The sequence below is a fragment of the Rhinatrema bivittatum genome, chromosome 3 (assembly GCF_901001135.1).
Source record: "Rhinatrema bivittatum chromosome 3, aRhiBiv1.1, whole genome shotgun sequence".
Lineage (NCBI taxonomy): Eukaryota > Metazoa > Chordata > Amphibia > Gymnophiona > Rhinatrematidae > Rhinatrema > Rhinatrema bivittatum.
The window spans coordinates 4,586,902-4,600,525 of record NC_042617.1 but is presented as its reverse complement, the minus strand read 5'-3'; the positions used below and the strand labels follow the sequence as shown (position 1 = coordinate 4,600,525).

Below are 13,624 nucleotides of genomic sequence, written 5' to 3'. Positions count from 1 at the left end.
GAGCACTTGCTTTCTAATGCATCTTATATCAGGGTAAACATTTGATAACCACAGAGCACTCGCTTTCTAATGCATCTTATATCAGGGTAAACATTTGATAACCACAGAGCACTCGCTTTCTAATGCATCTTATATCAGGGTAAAGATCCGATAACCACAGAGCACTTGCTTTCTAATGCATCTTATATCAGGGTAAACATTTGATAACCACAGAGCACTCGCTTTCTAATGCATCTTATATCAGGGTAAAGATCTGATAACCACAGAGCACTCGCTTTCTAATGCATCTTATATCAGGGTAAGGATCTGATAACCACAGAGCACTTGCTTTCTAATGCATCTTATATCAGGGTAAACATTTGATAACCACAGAGCACTCGCTTTCTAATGCATCTTATATCAGGGTAAAGATCCGATAACCACAGAGCACTCGCTTTCTAATGCATCTTATATCAGGGTAAACATTTGATAACCACAGAGCACTCGCTTTCTAATGCATCTTATATCAGGGTAAAGATCTCATAACCACAGAGCACTCGCTTTCTAATGCATCTTATATCTTTTGAATGTGCCTCCAAAGTTAGCTAAATAAGTTTATCCGGCTAACTTTGGTATCCATACTGTGTCTGACTATAGACCTCCATATTTATTGCACAGGATGAGATAGCCCTGCGTACCCTACACATACTTTGTCCTCTGTTACCCCTCCTGATCATGGATACAGAATAACTCACCCCCACCCGTACCCCTCCCAAGCAGAAATGACTGCTTAATTTTTTTTTTTTATACTGACATTCATCTCAATTGAGATATCACACCGGTTTACATTCAGGTACTGTAGGTATTTCTCTATCCCCAGAGGGCTTACAATGTCTTATTTTGCCCAGCTGGACGCTGACACAATAGTTTAGGAATGTTGCTTAATGTGGGTTATTCTTGTTTTATTTATATTATTACAAGAAAAGGTCAGTAATATAAATGGCTTAAAAAAATGTATTGCCGGTTTAAAAGGCCTTGCCAGCCGCCAGACTCCCTTCATTAAAACCATCCAAATACCAGCACCTGGCATTAATTCACAGTTTCTTTAATCTATAACAGAAGTGGCCAACTCTGGTCCTCAAGAGCCAGAAAGAGGCCAGGTTTTCAGGATATGCACGAGGCAGATTTGCATACAGTGGAGGCGGTGCATATTCGTGCTGGATTATCCTGAAAACCTGGCACCCCTGATCTAACAGACGAATCCGTTTCCCTTCATAGGTCCTCCTTTTCTTCATGTTTTTGAAATTGTCTTTACAGGTTAATGCAGTAAAGTCTCTTCCCTTACTCCACAAAGAGGTATTACAAGTTACAGAAATTCCCCTTCTTCCAGAACCAGTGCAGCAAGTACAGTTTTTCCTTAGTAAACTCGTATGGAGATGACTGCGTGCAGGTGTCTGCAGGCTACACCTCATCCTGTGAGCAGGGCTGACTGCCAGAGGGAAATAGTCCAGCAAAACACTTTTTGTTGGTCTCAGTCGGAGTAGCTAGTGGTTAGAGCAGGGGGCTAGGAGCCAGGAGAGCAGGGTTCGAGTCCTGCTGTCTCTCCTTGTGACCTTGGGCAAGTCACTTTACCCTCCATTGCCTCAGGTACAAATTTACAGGCCCATGCAGGGGAGAGCCGATGCTCTGAGGCAAGCACCTGCTCTCCCAACACAGGCACAAACATTGAGCGTCCATTTTCCAACCCCCCTGCAGATTTAAACTTTATTTTTTTAAAGATTTTTATCTTTTTTTATTTTTGGGGCCTCTATTTCTCTATGATATTAAGTCAGAGGGAGTTCAGAAAAGCAGTGTTTTCTGCTTTTCTGTACACTTGCCCGGTGCTGTCTGAAATTAAAATGGGGCAGATTTTAAAACTTTCGCGCGGGCGTAGATTTCTTCGCGCAACGCTGCCCAAACACATCTATGCCCGATTTCATAACATGCGCGCGCCGAGCCCGAGGGGAGCCCCGGTGGCTTTCCCCGTTCCCTCCAAGGCCGCTCCGAAATCGGATTTATATTCCGCTTTCGGAGCGGCCTTGGAGGGAACTTTTTTCCCGGACCCCCCACCTTCCCCTCTCTAACCCATCCCCTAGCCCTACCTAAATCCCGCCCCCTACCTTATTTCATTTCTTACACCTGCCGGCGCGCAAACCCCTGACACGGCCGGAACGGAGGAGGGCTCGGGACACGCCCTCAGACCACCGTCACGCCCCCGGACCTGCCCTGACCTCGGACACGCCCCCGGACCCGCCCCCGGTCCTGCCCTGACCTCGGACACGCCCCCAGACCTGCCCTGACCTCAGACACGCCCCCAGACCTGCCCTGACCTCAGACACGCCCCCAGACCTGCCCTGACCTCGGACATGCCCCCAGACCTGCCCTGACCTCAGACACGCCCCCAGACCTGCCCTGACCTCAGACACGCCCCCAGACCTGCCCTGACCTCGGACACGCCCCCAGACCTGCCCTGACCTCGGACACGCCCCCAGACCTGCCCTGACCTCGGACACGCCCCCGGACCCACACCCAGACTGCCCTGACCTCGGACACGCCCCCGGACCTGCCCCCAGACTGCCCTGACCTCGGACACGCCCCCGGTCCTGCCCCCAGACTGCCCTGACCTCGGACACGCCCCCGGTCCTGCCCCCAGACTGCCCTGACCTCGGACACGCCCCCGGACCCGCCCCCAGACTGCCCTGACCTCGGACACGCCCCCGGACCCCCCCCCCCGGCCTGCCCTGACCTCGGACACGACCCCGGTCCTGCCCCCAGACTGCCCTGACCTCGGACACGCCCCCAGACTGCCCTGACCTCAGACACGCCCCCGGACCTGCCCTGACCTCAGACACGCCCCCAGACCTGCCCTGACCTCGGACACGCCCCCAGACCTGCCCTGACCTCGGACACGCCCCCGGACCCACCCCCAGCCTGCCCTGACCTCGGACACGCCCCCGGACCTGCCCCCAGACTGCCCTGACCTCGGACACGCCCCCGGTCCTGCCCCCAGACTGCCCTGACCTCGGACACGCCCCCATACCCGCCCCCAGACTGCCCTGACCTCGGACACGCCCCCGGACCCACCCCCAGACTGCCCTGACCTCGGACACGACCCCGGTCCTGCCCCCAGACTGCCCTGACCTCGGACACGCCCCCGGACCTGCCCCCAGACTGCCCTGACCTCGGACCCACCCCGGACCCACCCCAGACTGCCCTGACCTCAGACCCACCCCGCACCCACCCCAGACTGCCCTGACCTCAGACACGACCCCGGACCCGCCCCCGGACCTGCCATGACCTCGGACACGCCCCCGGACCTGCCCCCAGACTGCCCTGACCTCAGACACGCCCCCAGACCTGCCCCCAGACTGCCCTGACCTCGGACACGCCCCCGGTCCTGCCCCCAGACTGCCCTGACCTCGGACACGCCCCCGGTCCTGCCGCCAGACTGCCCTGACCTCGGACACGCCCCCGGTCCTGCCCCCAGACTGCCCTGACCTCGGACACGCCCCCGGACCCACCCCCAGACTGCCCTGACCTCGGACACGCCCCCGGTCCTGCCCCCAGACTGCCCTGACTTCGGACACGCCCCCGGACCTGCCCCCAGACTGCCCTGACCTCGGACCCACCCCGGACCCACCCCAGACTGCCCTGACCTCAGACACGACCCCGGACCTGCCCTGACCTCGGACACGCCCCCGGACCTGCCCCCAGACTGCCCTGACCTCGGACACGCCCCCGGACCTGCCCCCAGACTGCCCTGACCTCGGACACGCCCCCGGTCCTGCCCCCAGACTGCCCTGACCTCGGACACGCCCCCGGACCTGCCCCCAGACTGCCCTGACCTCGGACACGCCCCCGGACCCACCCCCAGACTGCCCTGACCTCGGACACGCCCCGGGACCCACCCCCAGACTGCCCTGACCTCGGACACGCCCCCGGACCCACCCCCAGACTGCCCTGACCTCGGACACGCCCCGGACCCGCCCCCAGACTGCCCTGACCTCGGACACGCCCCCGGTCCTGCCCCCAGACTGCCCTGACCTCGGACACGCCCCCGGACCCACCCCCAGACTGCCCTGACCTCGGACACGCCCCCGGACCCACCCCCAGACTGCCCTGACCTCGGACACGCCCCCGGACCCACCCCCAGACTGCCCTGACCTCGGACACGCCCCCGGACCCACCCCCAGACTGCCCTGACCTCGGACACGCCCCCGGTCCTGCCCCCAGACTGCCCTGACCTCGGACCCACCCTGGACCCACCCCAGACTGCCCTGACCTCAGACACGCCCCCGGTCCTGCCCCCAGACTGCCCTGACCTCGGACCCACCCCAGACTGCCCTGACCTCAGACACGACCCCGGACCCACCCCGGACTGCCCTGACCTCGGACCCACCCTGGACCTGCCCCCAGACTGCCCTGACCTCGGACCCACCCCAGACTGCCCTGACCTCGGACCCACCCTGGACCACCCACTTTTGAAAGCCCTGAGACTTGCGCGTGTCCTGGGGCGTATTTTCTCAGGTTATGCGCGTAGCCTTTGAAAATCTACCCCAACGTGCGGCTTGGCTGCACATTTTGCTTTCTGTGTTGTGGGAGACGACCTAATAGGCTCATCAACCTGCATTTTCTTGTGATCAGCGCTATTAGTTTTGGGGGGTTGGCCATGCATTTTCCATGCGCTATTACCCCTTACTGTATAAGGGGTAAAAATAATGCGTCAAAAACGCGCGTCCAAATGGGGCTAACAGTGCGATCGGCCGAGCGCAGCGTTCTGTATCGGCCCGTTAGATTGTGAGCCCTCTGGGGATAGGGAAATACCTACAGGACCTGAATGCAATCCACTTTGCAGCGCTGAGAAAAGTGCAAAAAGCAGAATATAAAATGTAAATAAATAGAAATAGAACAGTCAAGCTGTAAGAAAATCATTACAATGTGCTTAGAAAGGCGAGTGAAAGCTTCTTTTGAGTTTCAGCTGAATCAGACCGGGCTCCCTGACGGGACTGTGATAGCACAAGCTTCTCATCTGTCCCTTCTCAGCCCCCTGAACCCGGCTGGGTGCTGGTGTCACTGAGCCAGGGCTGGACCTTTCTCCCCCTGCCTGCTCCGCAGCATCCCTAGCCAGGCCTGCTCTTGCCCTCTGAAGAGGAATGAGTAGGTTAGTTATCCTGCCTGGCTATATATTGCTTTCACGTTCAGAAACGCGTTGAGATGCCTAGGAGGATGGTAACCAGAGACACAAGCTGAGAGCACTATTACCCTTTGCAGGAAAAAGTCCGGTCTCTTCCTACGGCCTCCTTAACACTTGCCCCCTTACGTTTCTCTCTGCAGGCTGAACACCATCATGGACTCGGACAGGGTGCTGGTGATGGAGGCCGGGAGAGCAGTGGAGCTGGACTCTCCCAGAGTGCTCTGCAACAACCCGGAGTCGTCGTTCTACAGACTCATCCAGAGCGGGGAGCAGTGAGGGCAGGCAGGGTTTCACCGAGATGATAACCTGCTTCTTCAATTCTGCATCTGGAACAGCTGTGCAGAAGGATTCCAGCATTGGATGAAAAGACCGAATCCACTGGAAGGCAATTGCATCCTGAAACATCTGCCTTCCTATGCGGTGCCTGCTTCCCTTCATTGCCTGGAAGGATGGAGAGGGAATCCCTTGCTTTGCTGGAGAGACAGGAACTAAAGGTCCTTTCTGCACACAATCCCGCACTGCACTGTAAAAGAGTTCCTGCCTGGAAGTAAGATCTGGCATGAGAAAATACCATGAATAAAATGTGCGGTTTTACTATTCCTTTCCACCTATGTCTCATTTAATCCTGCATTTTTGGTGAAACATCGGCATTAACAAGGCTTGAGCGTGGAGTGCCTCAGGGGTCCTCACACTGTCCTCTCTTATCTAACATCTTCTTGAGACTCCCGGGGAAGCAATACCAATCACATTTCACATAAACACTGCAGGGAGGTGTAGAGAAGGAAACAAAGGCTCGGGAGATCAGTAGAAAAGTTACTTTATAAAAAAAAGTATTGTAATACCAAAGGTTCTGGCAAAATATAGTAAGTGACACAGGCAATATGTCAGAGACTATAGCATATGTGCATACAAGAAAATAGTAAAGAACAAAACTATTGCTAGCAACGCTCTTGTATACAGAACAGCAAAGAGACAGGGATAAGATAATATAACAACGCACTAAATCATAGGCTAACTTCCCCTGTTTCATCCCCAAAAAATTACTGGTGCAACCCTGGCAGTGATGTCCTTGCAAGGAATTGGTGGGCGTGAGATTTAATAAATTCCCCGCCCCCTCCCCCCTTCCCCCAAGGAATGAGGACGAAACTGTGCAGGAAAACAGATCTGCATCTCACTGTCTTCCATCTGTTCCGCAGTCAGAACTGGGAACAAAGCTGTTACACTTTACAGTATGCAGACGTGTGCAACTCAGATTTGTTTCAAGCAGTCCTGAGCAGGACACATGTGCAACTCAGATTTCTTTGTTTCAAGCAGTCCTGAGCAGGACACATGTGCAACTCAGATTTCTTTGTTTCAAGCAGTCCTGAGCAGGACACATGTGCAACTCAGATTTGTTTCAAGCAGTCCTGAGCAGGACACATGTGCAGTTCAGATTTCTTTGTTTCAAGCAGTCCTGAGCAGGACACATGTGCAGTTCAGATTTCTTTGTTTCAAGCAGTCCTGAGCAGGACACATGTGCAACTCAGATTTCTTTGTTTCAAGCAGTCCTGAGCTATAAATCATATTGACTGTTCTCAGTGTTTCACTTTCTAGTGGGGGCTATTCTCTCCATACACGTACATCTACATGTCCTCTGGTCGATTCTCCCTAATACAGAAGGACATTATATAAACAATTACAGTATCATATGACTTTAAAAAGGGAGGTTATGATAAAATGAGGAAATCAGAAAAAAAACCTAAAAGGAGCAATTTGTAAGAGATAAAAATTAGCATAAGGCATGAATAATGGGGTAGATTTTCAGAGCCCTGCTCGCCTAAATCTGCCCAAAACCGGGCGGATTTAGGCGAGCAGGGCCCTGCGCGCCGGGAAGCCTATTTTACATAGGCCTCCCGGCGCGCGCAGAGCCCCGGGACTCGCGTAAGTCCCGGGGTTCTCGGAGGGGGGCGTGTCGGGGGCGTGTCGGGGGGCGGGCCCGGTCGTCGCGGCGTTCCGGGGGCGTGTCGGCAGTGTTTTGGGGGCGGGTACGGGGCGTGGCTACGGCCCGGGGGCGTGGCCGCGCCCTCCGTACCCGCCCCCAGGTCACGGCCCGGCGCGCAGCAGGCCCGCTGGCGCGCGGGGATTTACGTCTCCCTCCGGGAGGCGTAAATCCCCCGACAAAGGTAAGGGGGGGGGTGTAGACAGGGCCGGGCGGGTGGGTTAGGTAGGGGAAGGGAGGGGAAGGTGAGGGGAGGGCAAAGGAAAGTTCCCTCCAAGGCCGCTCCGATTTCGGAGCGGCCTTGGAGGGAACGGGGGGAGGCAGTGCGGCTCGGCGCGCGCAGGCTATACAAAATCGATAGCCTTGCGCGCGCCGATCCAGGATTTTAGTGGATACGCACGGCTCCGCGCGTATCTACTAAAATCCAGCGTACTTTTGCTTGAGTCTGATGCGCAAGCAAAAGTAGGCTGATCGCGCTTCTTTTAAAATCTACCCCAATGTGGGGCGGATTTTAAGAGCCCTGCTCGCGTAAATCCGCCCGGATTTACGCGAGCAGGGCCCTGCACGCCGGTAAGCCTATTTTACATAGGCCTACCGGCGCGCGCAGACCCCGGGACTCGCGTACGTCCCGGGGTTTTCGGAGGGGGGCGTGTCGGGGGGCGGGCCCGGTCGTCGCGGCGTTTCGGGGGCGTGTCGGGAGCGTTTTGGGGGCGGGTACGGGGGCGTGGCTACGGCCCGGGGCGGTCCGGGGGCGTGGCCGCGCCCTCCGTACCCGCCCCCAGGTCGCGGCCCGGCGCGCAGGAGGCCCGCTGGCGCGCGGGGATTTACGTCTCCCTCCGGGAGGCGTAAATCCCCCGACAAAGGTAAGGGGGGGTTTAGACAGGGCCGGGCGGGTGGGTTAGGTAGGGGAAGGGAGGGGAAGGTGAGGGGAGGGCAAAGGAAAGTTCCCTCCGAGGCCGCTCCGATTTTGGAGCGGCCTTGGAGGGAACGGGTTAGGCAGCGCGGCTCGGCGCGCGCCGGCTATACAAAATCAATAGCCTTGCGCGCGCCGATCCAGGGATTTTAGTGGATACGCGCGGCTCCGCGCGTATCTACTAAAATCCAGCGTACTTTTGCTTGAGTCTGATGCGCAAGCAAAAGTAGGCTGATCGCGCTTCTTTTAAAATCTACCCCTGTGTGAAAATACTATCTTGGAAGTTCAGATAAAATATATTCCAAGCATTAAAAAAAGGTCAAAGGAAGACAAAACACTGCCAACATGGTTTCACGGTGAAGTGAAAAAGGCAGTTAAAGTCAAAAAGTCATTGTTCAAAAAATTAAAAGCAGACCCAAAAGAAAATATGTAAGAGCATAAGCAATGGCAAGTTAGAGATAAAATAGCATAAGACAGGCCAAAGGAAAATGTAAGAAGCTTGCTATAGAGGCAAAAATAATTAATAAAACATTTTTCATGTATGTTTAAAGCAAAACACCTGTGAGGAAGTCAGTTGGGCCGCTGGATGATGAGGAGTAAAACGGATGCTCAGGAAGGACAAGGAAATAGCAGAAAATCTAAATGAATCCTTTGCATATATCTTTATTGAGGAGGAAACTTACCAAGACTTGAAACTTTCCTTTATGGTGATGATTCTAAGAAATAAAGCAAATCTCTGTGATAATGGAGGATGAAATAGATCAAATTTTCAAACTAAATAGTAGCAAATCACTACAACCTGATGGCAGCCACCAAAGAGTCCTAAAAGAACTCAAGCATGAAAATGCAAACCTCTTACTAGTAATCCATAACCTATCATTTAAAACAGCCACAATACCTGAAGACTGAAGAGGTGCCAATGTAATTCCAGCTTTTAGAAAGGGCTGCAGGGATGATCTGGGAAACTATAGACAGGTGAGACTGATGTTGGTGCTGGCAAAATGGTAGAAATCATTCTTAAAAGCAAAATCACTGGCCATATAGATAGACATGGCTTAATGGCCTTACCTATATTCTAGATTTTTTGAAGGTGTAAATAAACAAGTAGTGTATTTGGATTTTCAGAAGGCACTGGACAAAGTCCCCCATAATAGACTCTTCAGGAAATAAAAAACTCATGGGATAGGTGGTAGTGTCCTGTTCTGGACTGGTAACTGTTTAAAAGACAGGAAACAGGGGGTAGAACGAAGTGGGCAGTTTTCCAAATAGTGGGCCAGGTTTTCGGGGGGGTACGCGCATAAGATACGCGCGTACCCCCCGAAAACCTGCCCCAAACTCCCCCTGCACGCGCTGAGCCTATGTTGAATAGGCTCAGCGCGTGCAAAGCCCCGGGATGCGCGTAAGTCCTGGGGCTTTCCCGGGGGGGGCGTGTCGGAAGGCGTGACGCGACCCGTGCGTCATCGGGGGCGTGTCGAGGGGGCATGAAGCGGCCGGCGCGTCATCCGGGGGCGGGGCCGCGGGCGTGGTTTCGGCCCGGGGGTGTGGCTGCGGCCTCCGGACCAGCCCCCGGACCGGAACATGGCGCGCGGCAACCGGCCCGGTGCACGCAAAGTTACGCCAGCCTCGAGCAGACGTAACTTGTTGAACAAAGGTAGGGGAGGGTTAGATAGGGCTGGGGGGGGGTGGGTTAGGTAGGGGAAGGGAGGGAAAGGTGGGGGGAGGCCGAAGGAAAGTCCCCTCCGAGGCCGCTCCGATTCTGGAGCGACCTCGGAGGGAACGGGGGCAGGCTGCACGGCTCGGCGCGCGCAGGCTACCGATTTTGGGCAGTTTTGCGCGCGCCGACCCCGGATTTTAAATGGATACGCGCGACTACGCGCGTATCTGTGGAAATCCCGCATACTCTTGTTCACGCGTGTGCACAGATTTATAAAATCTGCCCCAGTGGGAATTGGTCCTGGAACCTGCGCTGTTTAACATATTCATAAATGATCTGGAAAAGGGAACAACAAGTGAGGTGATCAAATTTGCAGATAACACAAAATTATTCAAAGTTGTTAAACAGCGGTGGATTGTGAGTAATTGCAGAAGGAATTTGTGAGACTGGGAGACCGGGCAGTTGAATGGCTGATGAAATTCAATGTAGAAAAGTGCAAAGTGATGCATATAGGGAAAAATATGTTTTATGGTGAAGACCGCTGATCATTTTAATAGCCATCATATGAACCGACATCATCCTGTCTGTATCTTTTTGTTATGGTTATGAGGTGCTGGAGTGGATTCTTGGGTACTGCGGCGATGGCCACTCCCATGGGGAGAACCCCGTGAGAAACCGCAGTGCTAGGCTAGACTCTAGACACGCAGACACAGAGGATTTGTATTTGTTATACAGCTTGGAGATGCTGCCCAGGGGGTGGCAGCAGTGAGGTAACCCAGTAGAGTAGTCCAGGGGTCCTCGGCAGAGGAGACCCGTCCCACACTCCAACGATGGTAGGCTGTGCTGGGTAGAGGAGAGAGTCCCGGAGGTAGACTCACAGCACTGAAGCTGGAGATGAGACAAGCTGACAAGGTTAGATTACTCACTGAATAGATAGCGGCATTTGATGAAGATCCCAGCAGGCAGTAGTTGGATTTGCAGGCACCCAGGCAGGGAGAGCAGGCCCTCGAGGAGCGAGTACCTGGTATCCCAGATAGGCACCTGAAAGAAAGCATAAGGGCCCCCGAGGTGTGGGTACCCAGGTTAGAGGTGAATGGCCCCGGAGGTCAGAGAGAGAATCCAGCGGCAGCAAGGAAGAGGCAGAGTAGCTTAGACCGGAGGCGTATCCAATCCTTGCTAACTCACCTGAAAGAGTGAGCTGAGTGTTTAAATATCTCCAGGAGAGGGCGCAGACCTCTCGGGTGTTGGGCGGCATTCCCGCGCTGACCCCTTTAAGAAAGGGGCAGACTTCGCCGCGCGCACCTAGAGGACGTCGGGGGCAGGGCTTCCGCTGTGACGGCATCTCGGCCGCAGGGGTAGGTCTCTCGGTGTCGCGGTAGGACTCGGAGACTGAGGAGGCACCCACGAGCCCAGCTCGGGGATCCGGAGCGCAGCAGACCACGGCCAGAAGGGGTAAGCTCGGTCAGCCTCAGTCTCCTCAGCTGACCGGCATAACACTTTTTGCAGGCGCAGTCTCCAAACCCGGACACAACACTCAGAGGTTAATTTTCAAAAGCTTTTATGCACGTAAATGAGATTTCAAATATTACCCTGTGGGTCGGTTGTACTTAAAAAAAAGTACTTATGAGAGCAATTTTATGCATACTGCAAAAAGGAAAATTGGTTCTTACCTGCTAATTTTCGTTCCTGTAGTACCACAGATCAGTCCAGACTCCTGGACTGATCTGTGGTTTTGCCTCCCTTCCAGCAGATGGAGACAGAGAAAGTTTCATTGACACTGCTTGATAAACCCTAGTGCCACCTGCAGTTCCTGTTAGCGCTCACCCTGCCAGGAAAGTGAAGTATCAGACTTTCACCCCTGCCGTTGAAGCAGAGAGCTATGCTGGATATGCGTGAAGTATCAGACTTTCTCCCCTGCCATTGAAGCAGAGAGCTATGCTGGACATGTATTGAAAGTGAAGTATCAGGCTAATTTGGTTTGGGGTAGTAGCCGCCATAACAAGCAAGCTACTCCCCGCTTTTTTGTGAATACAAATCCTTTTTCCACATTTCCTCTTGTAGTGTGCCACCAGAGGTGGCAGTAGTGAGGTAGTCTGAATGTAGCAGTCTCAGGACCTTCGTCAGAGGGGACCCTTCTCAACCCGTTGGTAAAGGGGGATTCCAGTGTGGATTTCCCAGCAAGGCAGTACTGTGAATAAGATAGACTGATAGATTACTCACAAGATGGTTGCTGTTAATATGCGATTCCACCAGGTTGAAGAAGTTGGTAGCGGCACCGAGGCAGGGAGAGCAGGCCCTCGAGGAGCAAGTACCTGATGCCTGTAAGGCACCTGAAATAAAGCAGAGGGCCCCCGAGGAACAGGTACCCAGGTTAGCAATAACCCGAAGGGCAGAGAGAGAGAGAGCTTCCAGCGGCAGCGAGGAAGCGGCAGAGTAGCTTAGACTGGCCGAGACCAAGTCCTTGCTAACTCAACGAGCTAGCAACATAGTACAGGCTATATACCCGGATGGCATGACGTCAGTAGAGGGGAACGCCCCCGAGGTTCGCGCCATAGCTGGAATAAAGATGTGGGTGGTGTGTGCGCGCGCTCCCTATTAGGCCCTTGGGAGGAGCATGGCACGAGGCTGCACCATAGCCGTTCCGGGGACGCTGGAGAGGTCGGCTTGTAGACGCGGTGGCAGCCATTTTCCCTAGGGATGTGGGAGGAGCTGTAAACAAGGTGAGGCAAATGGGGCGAAGCAGTCTAGCACAGATGGACGCAACAGTACCCCCCTTCAAAGGGCGTCCTCCGGACTTCCTACCTGGTCTTGGTTTTTGAGGATGCATCTTCTGGAAATCTTGTAGCCTCTCTTTATCCAGTATATTAGCCAAAGGTGTCCATGAGTTATCTTCAGGTCCATAACCTTCCCATGACAGGAGGTATTCCCGTACTCTGCCTCTTTTTCTTACGTCAAGGACAGCATCTACCTTGTACTCGATGTCATCTTCTGCATCTATTCGTGTAGGTTCAGGTGTCTTGTTGGAGAACTCACTAAGTATCAATGGCTTCAATAGTGAGACGTGGAACGCATTGTGAATCTTCAATGTAGGTGGTAGCTTCAGACTATAGGTGAGATTGCCTAATAGTCGGAGAATAGGAAATGGTCCAATGAAGCATGGAGTGAAGTGAGCTGAAGGTATTTTAAGTCTTAGGTGCTTAGTGGGTAGCCAGACTTTGTCACCAGGCTGGAAATCTGGAGCCTTGCAGTGGTGAGCATCGTATCCTTTCTTTGCTCGAAGTCCTGCTTTGAGAAGCATCTCTTTGGTCTGAATCCAGAGTTGTTGAATATCTTCGGCAGTTGATTGAGCTGCCGGGGATGACACGGACAGTGGAAGTGGCAGTGGTGGCAATGTTAGTCGTTCGTAAACCACTTCGAATGGTGTTGATCCAGTGGATGTTGCTGGATGGGAGTTGATAGCGAATTCAGCCCAGGGCAACAGTTCTGCCCAATCATTCTGGCGAGAGTTCACATAGGCATGAATGAACTGCTTGAGTGTCCTGTTCATCCTCTCTGTTTGTCCGTTAGATTGAGGATGGTATGCTGAGGTGAAGTAGAGAGAGATGTCAAACTTCTTGCATAATGCCTTCCAGAATTTAGTTGTGAATTGGACTCCGCGATCGGAAACTATGTGCTTGGGCATGACGTGTAGGCGGAAGATGTGCATGATGAAGAGCTGGGCAAGCTCCATAGCTGTGGGTAAACTAGGGAGAGCCACAAAGTGAGCCATCTTTGAGAATCTGTCAACAGTTACCCAAATCGTGTTGTTTCCTCCTGAGAGTGGTAAGTCTACCACAAAGTCTGTGGCTATGTGTGTCCATGGCTCGT

General features: G+C 53.9%; 1 protein-coding gene across 5 annotated transcripts in view; it reads left to right on the top strand.

Annotated features, from left to right (window-relative positions):
• The window catches only part of LOC115086663 (multidrug resistance-associated protein 7-like), a 174,801-nt gene extending 168,990 nt beyond the window's left edge, over positions 1–5,811 (top strand). For all 5 annotated transcript variants that reach the window (XM_029592826.1, XM_029592829.1, XM_029592827.1 and 2 more), the window contains one exon: positions 5,353–5,811. In XM_029592826.1, the coding sequence (XP_029448686.1) occupies positions 5,353–5,488 (136 nt within the window). In that variant the 3' untranslated portion in view covers positions 5,489–5,811. The remainder of the gene's footprint in view (positions 1–5,352) is intronic.
• The last annotated feature ends 7,813 nt before the right edge of the window (positions 5,812–13,624 follow it).